Here is a 25,823-nt window from a genome sequence, read left to right as displayed (position 1 = left end):
TGTTGGCCATTTCTTTGTTCTTTTGTATAATAGGTTTTTCTATAATTTGTTTTAGGTAATGGAAGCAATATCTTCTCAAATCTCCCTATATTTATTAGAGTTGGTTTGTGTGTGTGTGTTTATATATATATATGTATATGTATATATATAAATTATTTCAGTTGCTTCCAAAGTGAGATTTTTGGAGGTTTATTTTATTGTTTGCCCTTTATACTGTAGTCTTTCCTCAACTATCTGATGATTCCCAGACAACTCATTATTTAAGAGTTAAAGAAGGCTGCCTGGGAGCTTTGCGTATGTGTACATGCTTATTGACTGTTATATTTTGTTTTAGAATGGCTGTGTGCACAGCCAAATCTTAGCTGGGATCCTACAAATTCCAGAATTGTGAGGAGTTTGCTCTACTCACCATAGCAACTACTGTAATTCTCAGACAGTTTGTTCAACTTCTTTAGAGAAGAAACTTATCTTTTTCTTTTTTTCATGGAGGGTAAACAACTGCTTATGCCGTGGGGCTGGTGGCAGAGTTGACACTTTTAAACCCTCTTTGACTGTTGTTTACCATTGTTCCTGCCTTCTCTGCGTTTGAAGCCTCTGAATCTGAAGAGGCCAAACAAACCTCCTGGCAATTATAGGCTGTAGCTTATTTAGTTCAGCTTCTTGTGACAATACTCTTCCATATATATTTTGTTTTGTATAGGTTTCCAGAAATCTTTCATCACCTCATGGCCTGTTTATTTTTTCTTCCTTGTTAAGCGTTTGTACATTTTTAAATACTATATTTTTAATGATTTCAGTAAGGTTTCTTGTCAGACATAAGAAAAGTGGTCTTATTGAATTGGAATTCCAGTATATTTTTTATAAAAGCTGAGAAGGGAAAAATGCAGTGCTTTACCAGTAGAATGTCTTTTTAGTGGGACACATGGGTAAAATATTTTTGTGTCAGGAGACCTATTTTTTTTGTTATGGTTACCTTAATGTGATTCAGATTGATAAGCAGCAAATTTCCAAATCTCCAGGCTGTTACCTTACACAACTCTGGGGGCCCTATTTATTTTGGAGTCAGTGCAAATAGGGTGCCTCATGCTATTCATGTGAAACAACTACCTCTAAACTGGAGATAATAGCTCTATCAAGATTATTAAGATGATTAAGTCAGATCTTGCATTATGTAAAACACCTAGCATAAAAATGAAAACTGATTATTAATATTATAGAGCCTTCTGTTATGCTAGTTTAAGCTTGACTACTGTTATAAGGTCCCTGGTTATTTAGTTTCTAGTTGGTATCTATATTTTCTCTTTCCTGACTTTCCGCACTGTATGAGAAAGAAGGTTGTCGATGGTATGTGGGTTATTGAATATTTAGGTAAAGAGAAGAGCCTTATCAATAATACGAAGATGCAGAAACTTACTTCCTCTACTTTTTAAACTGTCAGATGTCATCGAAGATGGAATAATCTCTCTTTTCCTTTTTATGCCACTGAAAATGTTTGAGTTTGATTTAGAGCTGCAATATACATTTATGCTTAGGTGTTTTGTCGCCTGATATTTTAGAATTTTTTTACTTCGATGTTTTTACTGTGAAGTGAAACATCACAGTAAAAGTGTTCAGATTGGCATTTTCCTCCAAGTTGTATGTTAATCATGGTTAAGGTTTGGTCTGTCTGGCTTGAAACTCTCTCCTTTTCTAGATTATCTTAGAAGACCTAGGACTCCAAAAATGTTTCCCTTGAAGGATGCTGAAATGGGAGCCTTTACCTTCTTTGCCTCCGCTCTGCCACACGATGTTTGTGGAAGCAATGGGCTTCCTCTCACACCAAATTCCATCAAAATTTTAGGTCGCTTTCAAATCCTTAAAACCATCACCCATCCCAGACTGTGCCAATATGTGGATATTTCTAGGGGAAAGCATGGTAAGTTGTTTTCTTTTTTTTCCTATTTATGTTCTCTACTTTGTTACCCTAAGTTATAAATACGGTATCCACTGAATATATAAAGCTATCATTGGTACCTGTGCACCCATGTCCTTCTTTCTCTCCTCCTTTTTCCCCACCCTGCCTCTCTCATACACTGTCCATTTATTTGCAAATCTACCAGGTAAAATTCAAACACTTTACTAGGCTATGGCATGCAAAATCCTTCATCTAGTCCTTGATCCAGTCTGCACTAATCCCTTTTCGATATATTGCGTGTTGTTTCCACTAATTTAACCCTTCATTCCAACCAAGCTGAGTTGCTTTGAGTGTTTTTGATTTGCATATCCTTAATTTTGTACTTTGCAATTTCCTCTCATGGATGATACTATGCTCTATTCCCTACAATCTGAGCTAAGTCTCCTTCCTAAATTCTTTTATAGCTTTTATGACATTTTATTATTTTCTATTTAATTTTTCTCCTCTGAGGATTCTGAGTTCTTAAGGTTAAGGACCTTTGCTTGTGACCTCAGAGCACGTAGGAAGCACTCAATGTTAGTTGAATGAATGAATGAATGAACAACTATATTTGAATGATTAATGTTTCTCAGATCTGAGAATCAGGATTTTTAATTTTCCTTTTCAGGAAAACTCTCTAGTCGTAAGCATATTTCTTTAGAAACTTTAGAAGAATTATCTAACAGAATATATTTTATGATTGAAAGTAATGATTTTGGCAACTGTCTTCAAATGTAAAGAGAGTCAGTAGATTTTTTTTTTTTTAACCTCCATTAGTCTTTTTATACAGGAGCCCATTTAGAGAACTAAATTAGAAAAGTTGAGCCCTATTGGTTAAAAAGTCCGTGTTTGAGGAAAATGTTTACTGCATTTTTAGTAGTGTAACCAGGTTCTTCCATTCTCCACTTAAAGATGCTTATGGTGGCAATATTTTCACTTATTTTAAAATTGTTTTTGGAAGCTTAATTACAGGCTAAGTTTGCATTTCTTAAAATTCTTTTAAATGCATTTCAGTGAAATGTATTTAATTTTTCTAACATAAAATAATTTGTAGATATAAAAAAACCGAAAGTTAACCCTATATAGTGGGGGATATTCAACTTTTTTCCCTATAAAAATGGCTATTTTATGTATTTCAACTTAAGAATAAAAACACTGATAAATGCAAACTATGTTTTCTTTACAGTTTTATTGAATAGACTAAACTAGGCTTTCAAGTTCCCTGGTTTATTTCTCTTAAAATACTTACTTAGAATATTTGTGTTTTATAGACTGCGAGTAGAAATATTTTTTGTAATGATGATTATTGATTATAAAAATTTTTCGAGTGTTTTTATATGTCAGATATTCTAAGTGTTTTACATATTTTAATTACATGTTTTAATTAACTTAAGTTTCATAGTATTACTCTGCGGTAGGAACTGGTACTATCATTTTACAGGTAAGGAAATTAAGCCACAGAGCAATTAAGTCAAGCTTCACAATTAATTCATCCAAGGTCACACAAAGGAAATTAAGGAAAACTAGAATGCTAATACATTGTATTATTTTTTGAAAGATTGTACACATTGCTATACGTGTATAATCAAATATTGCCTGAATTCTAATAAGAGATATTCAGTACCATAACCACTGTTGAGCTCTACCACATACCTAGTGCTCTGTATAGTTAGATGTTGTCAGGGGGCTTGGTGAGAGACATGGGAAAGAGGGTGGTAAAAAAAAAGTTAATTATCTAGCAGATGATGAAAAATATTTGATTTTTCATATTGACATCTGTATATACACACAGACATGTTAAAGTATACATTATTTGAGACTTCTTTTACTGTACAAGGTTGTCTTTGATTGATTGATTCTGCAAATATTAGTAAATGCCTGTCATGTTTGGCTTAATCTTTTAAGCAAGAGCATGGGTGGTGTCATGTCGAGGCCTTAAGGGTCTCTCTTCATAGGGAACAAATTTGAAGGTCAGAGCTGATAGAACGCTAGCTTTGAAGCAAAAGGTATAAAGATGCTGATGAGTTGAAGATTTATTTATTTATTTATTTATTTATTTTTGTTATTGTACTTAAGATTCTGGGGTACATGTGCAGATCATGCAGGTTTGTTGCATAGGTGCATATGGCAATGTGGTTTGTTGCCTCCATCCCCCTGTCACCTATATCTGGCATTTCTCCCCATGTTATCCCTCTCCAGCCTCCCCACCCCACCGCTGTCCCTCCCCCCCAAACAGACCCCAGTGTGTGATGCTCCCCTCCCTGTGTCCCTGTGTTCTCATTGTTCAACACCCACCTATGAGTGAGAACATGCGGTGTTTGATTTTCTGTTCTTGTGTCAGTTTGCTGAGAGTGATGGTTTCCCGGTTCATCCATGTCCTTAAGGACACAAACTCATCATTTTTTATGGCTTCATTGTATTCCATGGTGTATATGTGCCACATTTTCCTTGTCCAGTCTATCTTGGTTCCAGGTCTTTGATATCATAAACAGTGCCGCTATGAACATACGTGTTCATGTGTCTTTATAATAGAACGGTTTATAATCCTTTGGATATATCCCCAGTAATGGGATTGCTGCGTCAAATGGAATTTCTATTTCCAGGTCCTTGAGGAATTGCCACATTGTCTTCCACAATGGGTGAACTAATTTACACTCCCACCAATAGTGTAAAAGTGTTCCTATTTCTCTACATCCTCTCCAGCATCTATTGTCTCCAGATTCTTTAATATTGCCATTGTAACTGGCATGAGATGGTATCTCAATGTGGTTTTGATTTGCGTTTTTCATATGTTTGTTGACCTCATATATGTCTTCTTTTGTAAAGTGGCTGTTCATATCCTTTGCCTGCTTGTGGATGGGTTTGTTTGTTTTTTTTTATTGTAAATCTGTTTTAGTTCTGTGTAGATTCTGGATATTAGCCCTTTGTCAGATGCGTAGATTGCAAAATTTTTTTCCCATTCTGTTGGTTGCCGGTTCACTCCAATGATTGTTTCTTTTGCTGTACAGAAGCTGTGGAGTTTAATTAGGTCCCATTTGTCTATTTTGGCTTTTGTTGCCAATGCTTTTGGTGTTTTAGTCATAAAGTTCTTGCCTATGCCTATGTCCTGAGTGGTATTGCCTAGGTTTTCTTCTAGGGTTTTTATGGTGTTAGGTCTTATGTTTAAGTGTTTAATCCATCTGCAGTTAATTTTAGTGTAACGTGTCAGGAAGGGATCTAGTTTCTGCTTTCTGCAAACTGCCAACCAGTTTTCCCAACACCATTTATTAAAAAAGGAGTACTATCCCCATTGCTTGTTTTTGTCAAGTTTGTCAAAGATCAGATGGTTGTAGATGTGTGGTGTTGCCTCTGAGGCCTCTGTTCTGTTCCATTAGTCTATATCTCTGTTTTGGTACCAGTACTATGCTGTTTTAATTACTGTAGCCTTGTAGTGTAGTTTGCAGTCTGGCAGTGTGATGCCTCCGGCTTTGTTCTTTTTGCTTAGTATTGTCCTGGCTATGTGGGCTCTCTTGTGATTCCATATGAAGTTTAAGGTGTTTTTTTTCAGTTCTGTGAAAAAGGCCATTGGTAGCTTGATGGGGATAGCATTGAATCTATAAATAACTTTGGGTAGTCCGGCCATTTTCACAATATTGATTCTTCCTAACCATCAACATGGAATGTTTTCTCCATTTGTGTCCTCTCTTATTTCCTTGAGCAGTAGTTTGTAGTTCTTCTTGAAGAGGTCCTTTACATCCTTTATTAGTTGTATTCCTACGTGTTTATTCTCTTGTAGCAATTGCGAATGGGATTCGCTCTTCATTTGGCTCTCTGTTAGTCTCTTATAGGTATATAGGAATGTTTGTGATTTCTGCACATTGATTTTGTATCCTGACACTTTGCTGACATTGCTTATCGGTTTAAGGAGATTTTGGCTGAGATGATAGAGTCTTCTAAATATACAATCATGTCATCTGGAAATAGAGACTTCCTCCTTTCCTAATTGAATACCCTTTATTATTTTTTTTCTTGCCTAATGTCTCTGACTAGAACTTCCAATACTATATTGAATAGGAGTGGCGAGAGAGGGCATCCTTGTCTAGTGCCAGATTTCAAAGGGAATGCTTCCAGTTTTTGCCCATTCAGTATTATATTGGCTGTGGGTTTGTTGTAAATAGCTTTCATTATGTTGAGATGTGTTCCTTCGATTCCTAGTTTATTGAGAGTTGTTAGCATTAAGGGCTGTTGAGTTTTGTTGAAGGCCTTCTCTGCATCTATTGAGATAATCATGTGGTTTTTGTCTTTGGTTCCTTTATGTGGTGGATTACGTTTATAGACTTGCGTATGTTGAACCAGCGTTGCATCCCTGGGATGAAGCCTACTTGATGTGATGGGTAAGCTGTTTGATGTGCTGTTACAATCGGTTTCCCTGTATTTTATTGAGGATTTTTGCATCTATGTTCATCATGGATATTGGCCTGAAGTTTTCTTTTTTTGTTGAGTCTCTTCTGGGTTTTGGTATCAGGATGATGATGTTGGTCTCATAAAATGGTTTGGGAAGGATTCCCTCTTTTTGTATTGTTTAGAATGGTTTCAGCTCCTCTTTGTATGTCTAGTAGAATTCGGCTGTGAACCCATCTGGACCTGGACTTTTTTTGGTTGGTAGGCTATTAATTACTGCCTCAACTTCAGCCCTTGTTATTGGTCTATTCAAGGCTTCAACTTCTTCCTGGTTTAGGCTTCGGAGGATGCAAGTGTCCAGAAATTTATCCATTTCTTCAAGTTTTACTGGTTTATATGCATAGAGTTGTTTGTAGTAATCTCTGATGGTAGTTTGTATTTCTGTGGAATCGGTGGTAATATCCCCTTTGTCATTTTTTATTGCATCTATTTGATTCTTATTATGTGGTAGGTGCAATGTGGTGTTGAAAAGAATGTATAGTCTGTGGATTTGGGGTAGAGATTTCTGTAGATGTCTATTAGGTCCCCTTGGTCCATATCTGAGTTCAAGTCCTGGATATCCTTGTTAATTTTCTGTTTCATCGATCTGTCTGATATTAACAGCGGAGTGTTAAGGTCTCCCACTGTTATTGTGTGGGAGTCTAAGTCTCTTTGTAGGTCTTTAAGAACTAGCTTTTTGTATCTGGGTGCTCCTGTATTGGGTGCGTACATATTTAGGATCATTAGCTCTTCTTGTTGCCTTGATCCTTTTACCATTATGTAGTGCCCTTCTTTGTCTCTTTTGATCTTTGTTGGTTTAAAGTCTATTTTATCACAGACTAGGATCACAACTCCTGCCTTTTTTTGCTCTCCATTTGCTTGATAAATCTTCCTTTATCCCTTTAGTTTGAGCTGTGCTTGGTGTGAAACTTTCAATCCAGAGTGTTTCAGATTGCTTGTTTTGTGGGGGTGGTACCCACCGAGCCACATCACCTGGATCCCTGTCTCAGCCCCCTCCCTTTCAGTTGAATGGGCTGCTCTGTCTCCCAGGCGTTTCAGGTGCCAGTTGAAACTGCCGCCCAGATTTGTGTGAGTTTCTGGGCGCCAACCCGCAACACTGGCTGAAATAGCCTTGCTGGAAACTCCTGGCACTTTTCGGCCTGGGAACCTCTGGGTCTGTGGGCAGTGAAAACCCGTTTGGAAATGGGGTGATCACTTACCCTCTGCGTTGTTCTTGCTGGGAACTGCACTCTAGAGCTGTTCCTATTTGGCCATCTTGGATTCCATAGTTGAAGAGTTCTGTAGGAACCAGTCTTTCTTGTCCACTATGGCATTTCTTAAAGTCTGCTTTGACATACAAGTACACTGGGGTTATATCTTGATAGACCATTGCCTGATAGTATGGCCCTCCTTGTGCTAGGTGCAAATATACAAACATGAGTAACTCATTTTCCTAGGTCCCAAATCAGCTTCAGAAATAGTTCAGAAAAATACATCCACAATTATATTAAATAATACAGTAGTAGTTGTTATAATAGGTGATGTAAAATGTGCTACGCTATGAGAGTACAAAGAAGAGGATGTTAATTTTGCATTGAAGAATATCAAGACCGGGCTTGGTGGCCCATACCTGTAATCCTAGCACTTTGGCAGGCTGAGGCGGGGAGATTGCTTGATGCCAGGAGTTTGAGACCAGTCTGGCAGAATAATGAGATCCTGTCCTTACCAAAAAAAAAAAAAAAAAAATTAGCCAGGCATGGTGGCCTGTTCCTGTAGTCCTACCTCTTCAGGAGGCTGAGGCAGGAGAATCACTTGTGACAAGGTGTTTGAGGGCTGTAATGAGTTATGATTATGTTACAAGAAAGGGGTCCCAATCAAGACTCTAAGAGAAGGTTCTTGGGTTTGTGCAAGAAAGAATTCAGGGCAAGTCCATAGAGTAATGTGAAAGCAAGTTTATTAGGAAAGTGAAGTAATAAAAGAAAGGCTACTCCCTAGCCAGAGCATTCCCAAGAGCTGCTAGTTGCCCATATTTCTGGTTATTTTTTATTGTATTTTAAACAAGGGTTGGATTATTCATGCCTCCCCTTTTGACCATATGAGATCATTTCTTGACATTGCTGTGGAGTTTGTAAACTGGTGGGAGTGTAGCAAGGAGGACCACCAGAGACCACTCTAATGGCTATCTTGGTTTTCGTGGGTTTCAGCTGGCTTCTTTTCTGCAGACTGTTTTATTAACAAGGTCTTTATGATCTGTATCTTGTGCTGACTTCCTATTTCATCCTGTGGCTAAAAATGCCTTAACCTCTTAGGAATGCAGCCCAGTTGGTCTCAGTCTCATTTTACACAGCCCCTATTCAAGATGGAGTTGCTGTGGTTTACACACCTCTGACAATTGTGCCACTGCACCCCAGCCTGGGTGACAGAGCTAGACCCTGTCTCTAAAAATATGAAATAATAAATTATATATTGATGTTAATCAAACTCCTATATAAAAGATTTTGGTGGGATAAAGGACTTTAGAACACAGAGCAATGGCTCTTCTGTCAGTAATATTTTATTTGCTTATATTCCTTATTTTGATGATGCTGGTGGCCTAAGAGAACTGATGGATTTTCAAAAGATGTTGGCCTTTTATTGTTGACATATTCCTAAGATACAAAATCTTACTATCATTATTAATTATTATTATTTTGAAATGGAGTCTCACTCAGTTGCCCAGGCTGGTGTGCAGTGGCATGATCTTGGCTCACTGTACCTCCACCTCCTAGGTTCAAGCAATTCTCTACCTCAGCCTCCCGAGTAGATGTGATTACAGGTGCCCACCACTGTGCCTGGCTAATTTTTGTATTTTTAGTAGAGACGAAATTTCACCATCTTGGCCAGGCTGGTCTTGAATTCTTGACTTTGTGATGTACCCACCTTGGCCTCCCAAAGTTTTGGGATTACAGGTGTGAGCCACTGTGCCTGGCCTATTCTTATTTTTAAAAAGATATTTATGTCTCTTGATTAATTATAAACTTACTTTTTTTCAAAAATAATTTGAGACAAGATGCAGACATTCATCCAATATTTTACATATAGTACATGAAAGAAAAATAATCAAGATGAGGATGTAAGAAAGGAGAAAACCTTTCTCTATTCTCTTATGCTTAATGGTACCGCCAGGAATCAAACTGATAAAAGACAGTTTGATTAACTGTTTTTTTCTCTCCCGTTAACCAGGCTTGTTCCTGTAGTCCTACCCCTTGAGGAGGCTGAGGCAGGAGGATCACTTGTCACAAGGAGTTTGAGGGCTGCAGTGAGTTATGATCATGACACAGGAAAGGGGTCCTGATCCAGGCTCTAAGAGAAGGTTCTTGGATCTTGTGCAAGAAAGAATTCAGGGCAAGTCCATAGAGTAAAGTGAAAGCAAGTTTATTAGGAAAGCGAAGTAATAAAAGAAAGGCTACTCCATAGCCAGAGCAGCCCCAAGGGCTGCTGGTTGCCCATTTTTATGGTTATTTTTTATTGCATGCTAAACGAGGATTATTCCTGCCTCCCTTTTAGACCATATGAGGTCACTTCTTGACATTGCTGTGGAATTTGTAAATTGGTGGGAGTGCACAGATTAAATGTGTAAAAAAACAGATTTAATCTGTATGCACAGATTTCACAAAGAAATGTGAATCAAGGAGGTAGTTAGAATTAAGGCTTATATACCACCTTCACAAAGGGAGAGGACATATAGAGAAGAGGGTAGACAAAGGAAAAGGGGTTTGGGATTTCTGGGAAATCCTGGATTTGAGATGGTGACTTGGAAATGTAAGGTAAATAAGAATTATTGGCCAGGCGCGGTGGCTCATGCCTGTAATCTCAACATTTTTGGACGCCGAGGCTCGAGGATCAGGAGGTCAGGAGATGGAGACCTTTCTGGCTATTATGGTGAAACCCCATCTCTACTAAAAATACATACACACACACAAATTAGCCTGCCATGGTGGTGTGCACCTGTAGTTCCAGCTACTTAGGAGGCTGAGGCAGGGGAATTGCTTGAATCTGGGAGGCATAGATTGCAGTGAGCTAAGATTGCTCTACTACACTCTAGCTTGGCAACAGAGCAAAACTCTGCCTCAAAAAACCAAAAAGAATTATTACGTTTGTTATAGAGATTAAGAGTCATTTTCCTCTTCCTGGTATAGGAAATGGAAATTATCAAATGGAAGTTCCTTTAACCTTTACAGAGGGAGATTTATGTTCTGCTTAGAAAAAGGGAGAGCAGTGAACTAATTGCCTTCAACTCAAAAAATCCTTATGTCAAAGGATATTTTGAAGTGTCATACTCTTATTTTTTTCAGAGAGAAAAGAAAGTTAGAATAAGATATGAGGTTAGTAATATTAATTTTTTTTAGGTGGACCATAAATTTGATTGTATACTTCTTATAGGTCAGGGCAAAGAAGTAAATCCAGCTGCATCAAATTATTTTTATAATGAGGCAGCTTATTAAGAAATTAATTGCCAGATACCTAAATGTGGAAAAAATGTCAATTTAAAGCTTTATAATGTTTCCACAATCTGTTGTCTAGATGAACTATTTCAACCTCACAACAACTCTCTGAGGTAGGTGCTGTTCTTTTCTTCATCTTACAGAAAAAAAACTGGCATAGAGAGGTTAGACAATTTCCCTGAGGTCAGTTAGTTAATTAGTAGTAAAAATGGGGTTTGATCCCAGATAAAATAGTCTATACTCTTAACCACTTTGTTACATGGTAGGAGTTAACTGGAGAAGAGAATGGGAAAGATCATTTCAGGCAGTAGGAACCCATGTGTAAGTGCCCTAAGGCAGGAAGCCAGAAGGAAGATCAGTGTGGCTGAAAGCTGGTAAACTAAGATAAAATAACATAGATGAAGCTAGAGAGGGAGTTCCATATTCAGACTTCTTATTATTTTATCACTTGGGCTTTAGTGTGAAAATATGTTGGAAAGAAATAGGAGTTAATATGAGAAGATCAGTAAAAGATTGTTGTAGTTATCTAATGAGATGATGTTGGCTGGGCCCAGATTGTGGCAGATGGAGCAAACTATATAGATTCTAGAAATATTTGAGACATAAAAATAGCAGGACCCTTTGTTTATTTGGATTTAAGAAGGGAAGATTACTGTTTAGTTTCTAGCTAGAGTAATTTGCTGGATGGTGATTTCATTTACTGAAATAGTTTTAAAGGAGACAGACTTGAAAAGCAAATATTAAGTTCAGTTTTGGTTTTCTTGAGTTTCGGGTAACTTTAATATTAAAAGCCTGCAGTTCAGAAGAGAGTTTTGGGCTTGTGATAAAATTTGAGAATTTTTCAGCCTTGGGAGAGATGAGAAAACAGTAAGAAGACCCAGAATTAAAGGTGGAGAAACTGGCAGCATTTCAATTTGGGTAGAAGAAGTAAAGATTTACAGAGGATACTGAGGGGAGGGAGCCAGATAAGTATAAGGAAAATGGACAAAATGTGGTAAGATGAAAAGCAAAGGAATGCAGCTTTTTTCTTTTTGGTTTTCTGATAATGTTACCTGTATTTTTCTTCTGGAATTTCACTGTTGTACTAAATTGCATGGAGCTCAACTTTGCATACTCTTTTCTTTATTGAGTAAAGAATTTGACTTTTCATTTCATGGTTTTCTTTCCTTTTTCTTTTTTTCTCAATACATGTTCTTTTAAATTTAATTTTCTTTAAATTCTTGTTAATTATTCCTGTTCAACTCTCTCTCTAGCTTCATCATTTGCTATTTCATTTTTGTCCTGTTCCTCTACAATTGGAGTCTTTTATCTGAAAATGATGGTTTTCATTTACAGCATTTTTAATTTTTGTGTTTAGATTATTCTGTATAATCCTATTTCACTAGACAGAGTAAACTTAGATATGATCCGAGATAGTACTTTGCTCCTGCACTTGACATGTCTGCCTGTACACAATTGTCCATCTCTACTTTCCCATTCAAGGCCATGTCTTGATCCAGTCATTACTGAATTGTTTTATATACTAGATTTCCTACTCCGAACTTCCTGTTTCCCATCTTCTGCTGTCTCTTTTTTCTACCTTGTCTCCTTTTTCATGTTTACCAAACCTTCTTTTTATGGTTATTATTATTTCTAGTTTCTTTGTACCTTTACATTATCGAGTCTCAGTCTATCATTGTGTTTTGTGTTAAACTTCTTTCTTATCTTACTTAGAATGCATTTTGCATAGATACTGACAACACTCCAACTTCTTTTGAACCAAACTCCTGAAATAACCTTGTCAAATCCCCAAAACCTTTGAAACCCAGTTGCACTGTTTTTTTGTTCCCCTTAGATTCATTATCAAACATCATGTTAGTGACTTGGGATAATGGATGAGGCAAAAAAAAAAAGAAGTATGGACCACCCTTAGAACTGTGTCATCTTGTTCTGAGACAGTTCATCTGATGGAAAATAAAAATGGCATCATAATGTTGATCATGTTCACCACTGTTTTATATTATTTAATCTCAGCAGGCCCTATGTGTTACAAACTACAGTTGACCCTTAAACAACATGGGTTAGCACTGCACACATCCACTTAAATATGCAGATTTTTTTCAATTAATATATTGGAAAGATTTTTAGACATTTTTGACAATTTGGAAAAAAACTCATGGATGAACCATGTAGCCTAGAAATGTAGAAAAAAATAAGAAAAAAGGTGTCATGAATACATATAATATATGTAGATATTATTCTATTTATGTGTTATCAGTAAGGCTTCCAGTCAAGAATAGGCAATTAGTAGTTAAGTTTTTGGGGGTGTCAAAAGTTATAGGTGATTTTCGACTGTGTAGAGGGTTGGCACCCTTAACAACCTTCTGCTTTGTTCAAAGGTCAACAATAATTCTAGGTTGATTTTCTTTCTCTATGGTTATGATTCAGAACATTTCTTTCTTCAAGTTTCAGAATGTAATTTAAAAGATCTGTGTTTAAAACCAGACTGTCAAGCAATCTGTACCTAGTCTCCATACTTTCCCATTCTTTCAAAATTTCTTTATATATTCATCTAATCTTTTACTTATTTCTTCCAATCTGTGTCAGAAGAAGGATAAATTATTTTTTCCCCAAGGGCAGTCTTTCCACCTGTTTTTCTTGATGTACATAAGAAAAAGTCTAGAGGAAAAAAAAATGCAAGATAAAAAAATAGTTGTTTTATTAGATGTTTATTATCCTATGTAGTTGGTAATAATATAGTTAATATAGAGTTTTAAAGGCACTTTTAAAATATTGTGTGTGTTATATGTTAGTATCATCAGTAGTGTATATTATTTTGTTCTTAACATGTTGTATTGATAGAATATAACAAGGGTTTGCTTTATTTTACTTAGAACGACTAGTGGTTGTGGCTGAACATTGTGAACGCAGTCTGGAAGACTTGCTTCGAGAAAGGAAACCTGTGAGGTACTGTACAGTATCAAAACAATTAAATGAAAAGCAGAACATGACAAATAAAAAGGCATTTTGTTTCAACTGCAGGGTTATGGTTTCTTTTGTTACTTGTTTAATGATAAATGTAGGTGAAAATTTTCATTTGAGGAAATTTAATTCACAGATTACATATGAATTCAATGTTAACATAGTTCAGTGTTCGTCTTTTGTGAGGTAGACATTCTCTGAAATATTTGACAAAAAATTATTCAAAAAAGGATAGATGAAAATTTGAAACTTTCTTAGTACTAAGCATTTCACTAGCTGGAATTAAGATTATTTTCCTGTATTTTTAGTAGAGACAGGATTTCACTATGTTAGCCAGGCTGATCTCGTACTCCTGACCTCATGATCTGCCCATCTCGGCCTCCCAAAGTGCTGGGATTACAGGCATGAGCCACAGTGCCAGGCATGGTGGCGTGCATCTGTAGTCCCAGCTACTTGTGAGGGTGAGGCAGGAGAGTCACTTGAACCCAGGAGGCAGAGGTTGTGGTGAGCCAAGATCACACCACTGCACTCCAGCCTCAGCCAAAGAGCGAGACTCAGTCTCAAACAAAAAGATTATTTTCCTGAAAGGAGCACATGGTCACTTCAGATCGGATACTTGTATTCCTAGGGACACAGTGAACTGTGTTAAATAAAGGTCACATTGAAGAGTAGGGACAAATATTAATCATGTCTTGGGTAGAATTTAATTAAGGATGCAGTTTAAATGCAATTATTTCTAGGACTCAATAAATTTACTCTTTTGGCAAGGAAAGTATGTCTTCTAAACTTTTATTACAAATATACTATTAAATGAACTTTATTAAAAATATAGTATTAAATGAACTTTACGATTTTCTGAAGTAACCTTAAAATTATCAAAAATCTTTCTTTATGTATAAATCAAGTAGTATTAAACCAATAAAATATCTATCTTTCCATGAGTGTGTATAGAATTAGAATCATCCATCCTCGTTTTGAAAAATATTGTTACTCTGATTGGTTAATAGTTTTCCATCACCACAATATTCTAGATGAAAAACCTTTTTCAAGGGAAGAAAAATGTTTATCCAAATAAATGGTAATAATTTGATAGAAGCAAAACAAATAAATTGAATAAAAATGCTATTATTGCTCTTTTAAATGATTTGGTTTTGGGTGGCAGCTGGAATGAAAAATGCAGATACCATGTACATACTAGCAGTCCCCAACCTTTTGGCACCAAGGACCGGTTTTGTGGAAGATAGCTTTTCCACGGATGGAGGGTGGAGGGATAATTTCAGGATGATTCAAGTGCATTACCTTTATTGTGTACATTATTTCTATTATTATATTGTAATATATAATGAAGTAATTATACAACTCACTATAATGTAGAATCAGTGGGAGCCCTGAACTTGCTTTCCTGCAACTAGAAGGTTCTATCTGGTGGCGATGGGAAACAGTGACACCGAAAGTGTGTTGCTAATGTCTAGTCGGCTCCGTAATCTCGTTTTGGTTGCTGTCACTACAGAAAACCCTGTTTCACAAAGATAGGATGTTGGAAATAGAAGCAGGCTTTTAGTGCTTTTGTGGCAATCTCAGGATATTCTGTCTTGACTTTAATCTAGATTGTATGGAGATTTGACATCGTCTCGTTGATCCTCTTCTAGCACAGTAGAAATCAATTCACCCACAAATGGGTTGCGGATCCATTCCTTCCCGGTTCAGGGGTCCTTTGTGGTTGGGAAGTAATGGTCAAACTCTTTTGAAAGCTGAGATAGGTGATCAGGCACAATTTGGGAGAAAGAAGGCCCTGGCTCAGTCTCTTTCAAAATTTCTGCTAATGTTTGAAGCATGACAGAAATCCCAGTGTTCACTCATCACCTCTGTAATTCCAGTTTGTCTTTGAATACAGCCACTTTATCTGCAGACTTGAACACAGTTATTCTCCCCTGCAGTGACAGATTGAGTTCGTTGAGCAGGTTGAATAAGTCACACAAGGAAGCAAGCTTTGTGACCCATTCTGTGTCACCGAAATGTGCTGTCAGTGGTGACTGTTTATCTAAAAGAAATCTCTGGAGGACCTCTTGTAACACAAAACTCTAGCTAGTGATCCACCTTTAGAAAGCCATCTACTTTTGTGTTTAAGAGAAACACATTTACTCTGTGTTCATCTCCTGACAGAGCTGCGTGAACAGGTGTGAGTTATGGGCATATATTTCAATTAGGTTTATAATTTTAATCATATCCTGCAAAATGTTGTTAAGTTCAGGTGACATGTTTCAGCTAGCCAGCATTTCTCTGTGGATGATGCAGTGCGTAGACTCACATTTAGAAACAACCTCTTTGACCTGAGTAGTGAAACCAGAAAGCTGTCCAGTCATGGCAGCCACTATGTCTGTACATATACCGACATACAGTGACCAATTCAATATTTCTCATACGTAATCATTCAAAGACTTAAATAGTTCTGCAGCTGTGGTGTTAGTTGGCAACAAAAGTGCACATAACATATCCTCATGCACATCCTCCTGAAAAATATATTGCACAAAAGCAAGTGTTGTTGCATTGTTGTCAACATTGGTAGACTCATCAACCTGGATTGTGTACCATGATGACTCATTAATTCTAACAACTGTGCCTCAATATCCTCTGTTATTTCATTGGTTTGTCTAGTCATGGTGGTAGCTGAAAGAGAAACACATGCCACCCTTTGAACTGCAGTCTCCTAAAAGTTCATGACAGATGTCCTTAGCAGCAGACAGGATCAACTCATCACCGATAGTAAAGGGCTTCTTAGCTTTAGCTATGTGGTTATAATACTCGTAAGTGCTAAGAATGATGCTCGTAGTGCCAACACATTTGTTGAAGTTGTGGCCTTCAGTAATTACTTTTGTTCTTTGTGTTCATGTTTTTTTTTTTTTTTTTTTTTTTTTTTCTTATTTTTTTTTTTTTTTTTTTTTTTTTTTTTTTTTTTTTTTTTTTTTTTTTTTTTTTTTTTTTAAACTCCAAAGACTTGTTTTTTTAATACAGGCTGCTGATTCTCCATGTGGCAAAGCAGTTTTGAAGGTTTCATGTCTTCATTGGATAGCTGGTTGCCACATACTATACAAAACAGACTTGGAAAATGTAAATCACCTGTTGCATTGGACCTATAATTTAAATAGGACTCTTGGTATTTTCTTTTAAATGAAGGTTTCTTTTTGTTGGCAGTCTTAGAGTCTTCTCCTGACTCATCATCGGGTCTTTCCCCCTTTTTAAAGAAGGTTTCCAGTGACATTTGTTTTTTACTCATTTTGGCTAGGTGTTAGCTTATGGGCTTACCAAAACTGTGACTGAGAAAGTTGTGTAATGCGGGAAGGAGGCACAGAGGGAAGTGATAAATAAAATAATGGGCAGGCCATGTGCAGACTAAAATAAATGTTGGATTCTGACTTAAAGCCTGCCACCAGATGCAGCTGTACAATTGAAGTATATCAACTCACTTGCCACTCTAGAGCATGCAACCAGATGCAGCTTAATTGTCACTTGCCTCTCACTGATAGGGTTCTGATATAAGCCCACAAGCAATTGATTTATTATGGACTCTGTGCAGTCAAACCTCTCAATCTGTATTTGCAGCCACTCCCCAGCACTAGCATTACCACCTCAGCTCTACCTCAGATGATCAAGCATTAGTTTCTCATAAGAAGCCTGCAACCTCGATCCCTCACATGCATGGTTCACAGTAGGGTTCGTGCTCCTATGAGAATCAATGCTGCTGCTGATCTGACAGGAGGCAAAGAGCTCAGGTGGTAATGTGAGCAATGGCGAGTGACTGTAAATACAGATGGAGCTTCGCTGGCTTCCCTGCCTCTCAACTCTTACTGTGCAGTCCTAGGTACAGGGGCCAGGACTTGTCTGTGGCCTGGGGGTTGGGAACCTCTGATGTACACCATAGCCTTACATCTTCCTTAGAAAAGTCTAATCTGACTGTAGGTAAGAAAAATAACTTTTACATGTATTTCGAAGTAGTTTAACTTTATTTAGTAAGTGTGGTTTTTAGTTATAATTTTGTAATATCACTAATCTTTGATTTTCATTTAAAATAATATATTACTCCTTGCTCACTCGTTCAAATTTACAATTTAACTTTAGGCCCCTACGGCAAAAAAACAAACAAACAAACAAACAAAAACATTAAAATTGAAAACCAATTGTACCCACAACTTTGGGTAAGAAAAAAATATTTTAGTTGAGCCTGGGTTAGATTTATTTAAAAATTTACAATGCAATATGTGTGATGAAAAAGCCATAACTAGTTAGGCAGCCTTGGACAAGTATCTTAATCATTTTCCTGTAACACAACGAGTTTTACTGATCAAGAGACCATTGTAGTACAAGTTATTCTCAACTTAATGTTTAATATGCATCATATCTGATAATATATTGATCACTTGTCTTTTTTTGAGACAGAGTCACCCTCTGTTGCCCAGGTTGGAGTGCAGTGGCAGGATCTCAGCTTACTGCAACTTCTGCCTCCGGGGTTCAACCGATTCTTCTGCCTCAGCCTCCCGAGCAGCTGGGACTACAGGCGTGTGCCACCATGCCTGGCTAATTTTTCTATTTTTAGTAGAGACCAGGCTTCACCGTATTGGCTAGGCTGGTCTCAAACTCCTGACCTTGTGATCCACCTGCCTTGGCCTCCCAAAGTGCTGGGATTATAGGCATGAGCCACCACAGCTGGCCAATCAATTGTCTTTATAAGTATAATTTGTTATATTTTCATAGGCTAATATATTAACCTGCTATTGCTCTTTATTTAAATGGTAGCTTTCTTGACAGAACCACCTGTGGCAAGTGTGCATTTAAAATTTCAGTGCTATGAAAAAGACTAAATTATTATAGAAACATCTATTTTATGATCCAGCAATTCCAGTCCTTGGTGCAAGGCCTCCTTAAATTTTGTACTATAGTAGTTTATTTGCCTCACGCAAGTCCCAGATCTGTCTAGGTATTTATCCAAGAGAACAGAAAAAGACATGTACACCTATGCAAAAAGATTTTCAGAGGAATGTTCCCAGAAACATTATTCATAATAGTTCTGAACTGGGTAGATTTCAAATGTCCTTTGGCAGGAGAATGCATAAACATGGTACAAGTTGAGAATTTTATATCCATAATGTTTGGGACCAGAAGTGTTACGTATTTGGGATTTGTTTTACCTAGATTTTGGATTATTTGCATTTACATAATGAGCTATGTTGTAGATGGGACTTAAGTGTAAACACAAACTTTATTTATGTTTGAATGACAGCTCATACACATAGCCTGAGTGTAATTTTATGTAATATTTTAAATAATTTTGTGTATGAAGCAAAGTTGGTACGAAATTCATATCTGTGGAATTTTCCACTTGTTGTGTCACATTGTTGCTGAAAATATTTTGGATTTTGGAACATTTTGGATTGCGGATTTTCAGATTACAGATGCTAAACCCGTATGTTAATCAACAATGAAAAAGAAAGAGCTACTGGTACACCAGCACATGGATTAACCCTAAAATATCATGCTGAGCAAAAGAAGCCAGACATAGAAGATTATCAGTATTTATCTAAGGTGACATAAAAACAGTGCTGTATTCTGGTAGAGAGTAAGGAGTACTCTTTTTGAATCAAGAACTGATTCAAAATAGACTTGAGGGAACTCTTTAGGGATATGGAAATTTTTACATCTTGATCAGATACTACTTATATTATGGGTGTGTGTGTGTTTGTGATGTGTGTGTGTCATAATTAAATGAAATATGCACTTAAAATGTATGCATGTTACCTATGTAAATTATACCTTATTTATTTATTTATTTGAGATGGGTCTCACTCTGTCACCCAGACTGGAGTTTAGTGGCGTGATCTTGGCTTACTGCAATCTCTATTTCCTGGGTTCAAACAATTCTGCTGCCTCAGCCTCCTGAGTAACTGGGACTACTGGCACACGCCACCATGCCTGGCTAATTTTTTGTATTTTAGTACAGACGGGGTTTCACCGTGTTGCCCAGGCTGTTCATGAACTCCTGAGCTCAGGCAATCTGCCTGCCTCAGCCTCCCAAAGTGCTGGAATTACATACCTTAAATTTGTTTTTTAAAGACTGAGTTATTCACTTGGCTTGAGTTCCCAATTCCCCATATAGAAACAGTATTATGTTGTTAATGAAGATGTTTGATCCACTGACTTTTTTTGTATTGTTTGGTTTTTTTGAAAAAATATTATTAATTAGTTATTGCTTAACAAGTTACCTCAAGACTTTATGGCTTAAGACAACAATAAACATTTATTATCTCATATAATTTCTTTGGGTTAGAACATAGGAATAGCGTAACTAGATGGTTCTAGCTCAAGGTCTCACAAGGTTTCAGTCAAGATAACAGCTGGACCTGCAGTCGTCTGTTATAAAAGCTTTACTGGAGGTGGGTTATCTGTTTCTAAGATGGTTCACTGAAAAAGAAGGTACTAGTTGTTGACAAGAGGCTTAATTCCTTTCCACAGGCCTCTTGACATTCTCACAGCATGGTGATTGGCTTCTCTCAGAGTGAACAATCTAAGAGAGGAAAGAAAACAAGGTAGAAGCTGCAGTGCCTTTGGTGACCTAGCATCAGCAACCACACACTATTATTCCTGCAATATCCTATTAGATTACACAGGTCAGCCATTAACTGTATTCTGTGTGGAAGAGGATTATTTAAGAATGCACATGTGAATTTCCTGAGTCAGGGCTCATTGGGGGCCATCTTGGAGGCTGGCTACCACAAAAGTCTTAAGAGACCATCCAAGTACTTTTATATTCCTACAAAACAGGAGTGACATGCTAAATCAATGTTAATGCTAACCAAAAAATATCTGGAGTTCTTAAAATTATTCAATATTTATTTAAAGTATTTGGTGTAGAAAATAGAAAGTAGTACACACTAAGAAGAGGGGGTAGAGTATTAAGGAAATATCCAGAAGTCCCACAGGTGAAATAGGGTCTTTATGGACATAGCTATACTGTGATTAAAATTGCTGTACATCCTGAAAATTTATGTTATTCATGGTCTTGTGATCCCCAAAATTCCAGAAGACCCCAAAGTTCTAGAGGACCCCTTCAGCCACAGCTAGAACAGTCCTCTGGTCATCAGGATAGTAGTCTCTTGTCTCCACATTTCCCCCTCTGCCTGTATGTGGTCCTTCTTTCACTTGGTAAAGGAACTGAGGCAAAAGAAGTTGGCGATTCAAAAGATCAATTTCCATTTTCATTGTTTTACCTCACCTCCATTCCACCCCACGCTACCACCCTGACTTTTTTCTTTTTTGGGGGACAGGTTCTCACTCTGTCACCCAGGCTGCTAGAGTATAGTAGTGTGATCACTGCCCACTGTATCCTTGACCTCCTGGGCTCAAGTGATCCTTGCATCTCAGCCACGCTATTAGCTGGGACCCCAGGTGTGCATCACCATGCCTGCCTACTTTTTCATTTTCTGTATAGACAGGGGTCTCATTATGTTGCCTAGGCTGGTCTTGAACTCCTGGGCCCAAGTGATACTCTTGCCTCAGCCTCCCAAATGATGGGATTACAGGTATAGGCATGAACCACCATTCCCCCATCTTTTTTTTTTTTTTTTTTTAATGTTTTAGACTTTGAATTGTACTATATAAGGATACAAACAATATTGCTTTGCCAATAAGATTAAATCATTAGCTTATGAAACGTTTTACATTTCTATGTTTACCATTTTTCATCTTCGTTTTAAAGACAACAAATCTTGTAGCAATGACCGTCAGTAGTTTCTTCAGTGCTTTTGCATTTGTCTTCATGACGATAAAATACTATAAATGGAAGTACATTCTTTGAGGATGTATATGAACATTAGTAGGATTAAATGTAAAATTTATGTGATCTTTTATGCCATTTCCATTTCCTTTTTTATTTATTTTGAATAGAACATATTAGCCTTAGTAGGTATTTCCATTTTTTTCCAGTGAGATGTATTTAAACATTTATATAAATAAAGTACTATTTTTAAATTATTCTAGTAATAGACTGAAAGTCAGTATTTTCTTATTACATTTTGGAATATGGCATTCAGTACTTACTGCCTTTGAGTAGTAATGATTCTTTCAATTTCACTTCCACATTGTTATCTGATCCATCCAACTAAATTAATTTTGCTGAGAACTATTTGAATTTTCCGCATATTTGGATTACATTAGTCTCCAATAACAAAGCAGTTATATGTGTAGAGTTGATATGCTGCAATTTTAATTAGCTCTATGACCTATTTATAGAAAGCGAGAAGATGTTCTTAAGGTTTAGGTTCTTAAGATGTCCTTAAAGCAAGAAGATGTTGTTAAGGTTCTTAAATTAGCTCTTTATTTTACTACCAAAAATAAGCACCTGCACCTAAAAGAAAGGCTGATATAAACGGGAACCTTATTTAGATAGGGTTGCCACTTGACTTTCGTGATTTTTACTTGTTCCTGTGTCTATAACTGTTGCAAAACCATAAGCTGCCATTTGTCTGGTTGTAATTTGTAGTTGATTTTCTAAATGTAAGCATCATTCAAGGCATATATCTTACTTGATATATATTTTGAAGAAAATTTTAAATCCCTTATAAAATTGGGTGTATAGGGAACTTAGAGAAGAGTCTTTGTCAATTTACTTTTTTTCTTGACAGATTTACTATTGAACTAAACAACATTGTACTAAAATGTTGTAGTAGTAATTTGCTACTACTATGGGAGTAATTACTATTTAAGACTATCTTGAAGCTCCAGATCTCACAAGAAAATCAAGCATTCTCTCTTAGTTTTAATGGCCATAAAGCTCTATAGAGAATTCATATTATAAAAGCAGAACATAAGTTGGTGTCATGAGGTATTATCAAGTTAGTCTTTTATAGAGTAATGTTATTGTGTGGATAGTTGGCTAACCTGGTTTAAAGGAGAAAAATACCCAACATTTTCTTTAGAGTCAGGCTTTAATATAAGGAATTAATGGTGAGACAGCTGCTGTCTTTCCAGTGGCTATATGTTATCTGTGTCAGAGTTCAATCTTGCCAACATTTCTCTTCGGTTTAAGTTAAATGATAAAAATTATTTTTTGAAAACATAGGATTATGAAACTCCTATAGCTATTAGGTTTCAGAAAAAAAGTACAGCATTTAGAGATTTGTTTGAAGTCATTTCACATTTAGTGCTTGTTAATCTACCTAATGCTACCCTAAAGCAAGACTCAAGAGACAGAAAAGTGGAGAAATTTAGATCTCAACTCCTCTTTGAAATGCTTTCCAGAGAATATTTTAAAAACAGACATACTTTTATCACTGCTGTCAAAGCAAGCATGAGGAAATTGTTTTTCTTTTAAGTCAAGGTGCTGTATGGAAAGTATTTCCATTTTGTGTTAGTATTATGAGCATGTACCTTTCCTTAACCTATGAAAGTATTAGCAAATGTAGCTCATAGACAGATACTCAACAGAGTTTTGGCACTTGTAGTAGAGTTTCCACATTGTGTTAAATTTGCAAGTGAATGCAGGGTGGGCAGTATGGGCATGTTTCTTTAATAAAATGTAGGTTGTCATGTTTTTAGGGTTATGGTTTTGAAAATTTATCAGAATATCATTAATACTGCAGAGGTTATACATGAAGTCTTTGATGGGAAGCAGACTATGTCTGCAGCTGTTTACTAGCCTGACAGAAAACATGATCTGACTTACTCAAATGAGTAAGTTTTATTTTCACTTGTTAAAACATTGCCTACTCATTGAATGAGATACTCAAAAGAATTTGGACACATTCTGGAATGTGGTCCAGAGTTGAATAATGAGCTACAGGTTGTAGACATCAGAAATAGATGTTAGATATTCTTATTTTAGAATATAAACTGATGATGGATGTTGAGGCTTTCATATCTTTTATAACTTTAAGGACCCTAGTTTCAAAATGCATTTGAAATTATGGTAGTGAAGTCATGTGAATTAGAGATTTATGTAACTGATCTATATTTCCCCTCCTATTTTGTATTTTTTTTTTTTTAAGAAGCAAAATAACACTGAAAGATGCTCTACACTTAGGCTTGTTACCTTGCAACAATCTTTTGCTGTCTGCCTCTCTTGTACCTTATATCTTACTAATTGCCAAATGTTGTTAATACAACCTTGGCCATAGTTCTCACATATCTCTGCCCTCTACATTTTTTAGAGTTTAAACCTTCACTAACAGCTTGACTATTACATTATAACATTCTAACTGGTTTTCCTGGCTTTAGCCATACTTCAGTCACCCCCACGTTCTCTGGTATATTAATATTTTTGAAGATCAGTCCATTCTCTGCTCTAAAACACTTGGAGGTTGTCCGTTTCTTTTTTTTCTTTTTCCAGAGGAAAAGGCATCTTATAAGCGTAGGATCTGACTTCAATCTAACTAATTAAATAACTCTAATTACTACTACTAGTACTCTAAATATTATTCTCTCACTCTTATTATTTCTAATGTGTCTAAATTGTGCAAGTAGTTTTAATTATTACTAATATACATTGAGGATAGTGAATGCCGATATTTTGAAATAAACCATAAAAACTGAGCTGTCTTTTTGCCCAGTGCTGTTATCTCCAATCTTTAGCACAATGTACAGTTACTTCTTCTTCAAGTAATACATCTTACTGTTTCCCTTTGTACTCTTCTTCTCAACCAAAGCAAAAATTATATTTTCCTTCTCCAAATGGCTATATTACATTATAACCCTCTATTAGTAAGTTAGTTTCCCCCCTTTAGGCTTACAATCGTTTGCCTACAATTATAGAATTAAGGAAGGAATATTTATCTTTTCTAATTAATGTTTTTGACATATATACCAATTTATTATTCTGTCTCCTAAAGTTGTAAGTATAAAAGTTTCCATTTAGTAAATGTGTGGCAAATGGACTACTGAATGAATGAATTGTAATTTTAGGTTAGTCATGTAGTTTGAATATTTCCCTGTTATCTTCCTTTTAATCATGTGCTATAATTTTATTTTTCAAACATGAATTTTGGTGAAAGTATGTTGTAAACATGAATTTCTTTTTGATATTCCTAGAAATTTTTTTTTTTTTTTTAAATAAAATGATGTGGTTAGAGGAAACAAACTATTTCTTTTCTTGTGGCTTTGGGAAGGAATTCATTCCTAAGCCAATTCAAGTTGTTGGCAGAATTCGGTTTCTCACAATTAATTTTAGGACTGAGGTCTCTATTTTCTTGATTACTGTGACTGAGTACTACTGTCACCTCCTAGAGGCCATCCACATTCCTTGTCATGTTTCCTTCTGTGTCATGTTTCCTTCAAAGCATTCTGTCTCCTGCTGTCCTGTAAAGAGGTTCCCTCTGCCATGATTGTATGTTTCCTCAGGACTTTCCAGCCATGCAGAATTGTGAATCATTCTAACCTCTTTTCTTTATAAATTACCCAGTCTTGGGTATTTGTTTATAGCAGCATGAGAAGAGACTAATATGGGGGTCAATAAAGAAATGAAGAAGGAAATTGAAAAATTTCTTGAAACAGTAATGGAATGGATAATGGAAATACAATATACAAAAACCTGTGGAATACAGCCAAAGCAGTACTAAGAGGAAAGTTTATAGCTGTAATCACCTGCATCAAAAAAAGTAAAAAACAAAACGAAATCAAATAAAGATTATAATGATGATTATTCAGGAACTAGAAAAGCAAGATCAAACCAATCCCAAAATTAGTAGAAGAAAAACAATAATAAAGGTCAGAGCAGACATAAATGAAATTAAAACAAATGAAATAATACCAAAAGATCAGTAAAATGAAAAGTTTGTTTTTTAAAAAACAGAAAAACAAAATTTACATACTTTTAACTAGACTAAGAAAAAAAGAGAAGACCCAAATAATAAAATCAGAGATGAGAAAGGAGACATCACAAATGAAATCATAAAAATTCAAAGAATCATTAGAGGCTTCTATGAAAAACTCTTTGCCAATAAATTGGAAAATCTAGAAGAAATGGGTCAATTTCTAGACACATT

The 25,823-nt window shown here is 36.2% G+C and overlaps 1 protein-coding gene across 4 annotated transcripts in view; it reads left to right on the top strand.

Annotated features, from left to right (window-relative positions):
• The window catches only part of LOC108289427 (TBC domain-containing protein kinase-like protein), a 114,151-nt gene that overhangs the window by 5,517 nt on the left and 82,811 nt on the right, over window positions 1-25,823 (top strand). For 3 of the 4 annotated variants that reach the window (XM_017508856.2, XM_017508862.2, XM_037731615.1), the window contains exons 2-3: window positions 1,694-1,915; window positions 13,710-13,782. In XM_017508856.2, coding sequence (XP_017364345.2) covers window positions 1,723-1,915; window positions 13,710-13,782 — 266 coding nt within the window. In that variant the 5' untranslated portion in view covers window positions 1,694-1,722. Of the gene's footprint in view, window positions 1-1,693; window positions 1,916-10,449; window positions 11,158-13,709; window positions 13,783-25,823 lie in introns of those variants that run through there. The other variant, XM_017508874.2, reaches the window with a different exon arrangement.

This window comes from Cebus imitator, unplaced genomic scaffold (genome assembly GCF_001604975.1).
Source record: "Cebus imitator isolate Cc_AM_T3 unplaced genomic scaffold, Cebus_imitator-1.0 Scaffold17, whole genome shotgun sequence".
Taxonomy (NCBI): domain Eukaryota; kingdom Metazoa; phylum Chordata; class Mammalia; order Primates; family Cebidae; genus Cebus; species Cebus imitator.
This window is presented reverse-complemented; position numbering and strand designations above follow the sequence as displayed.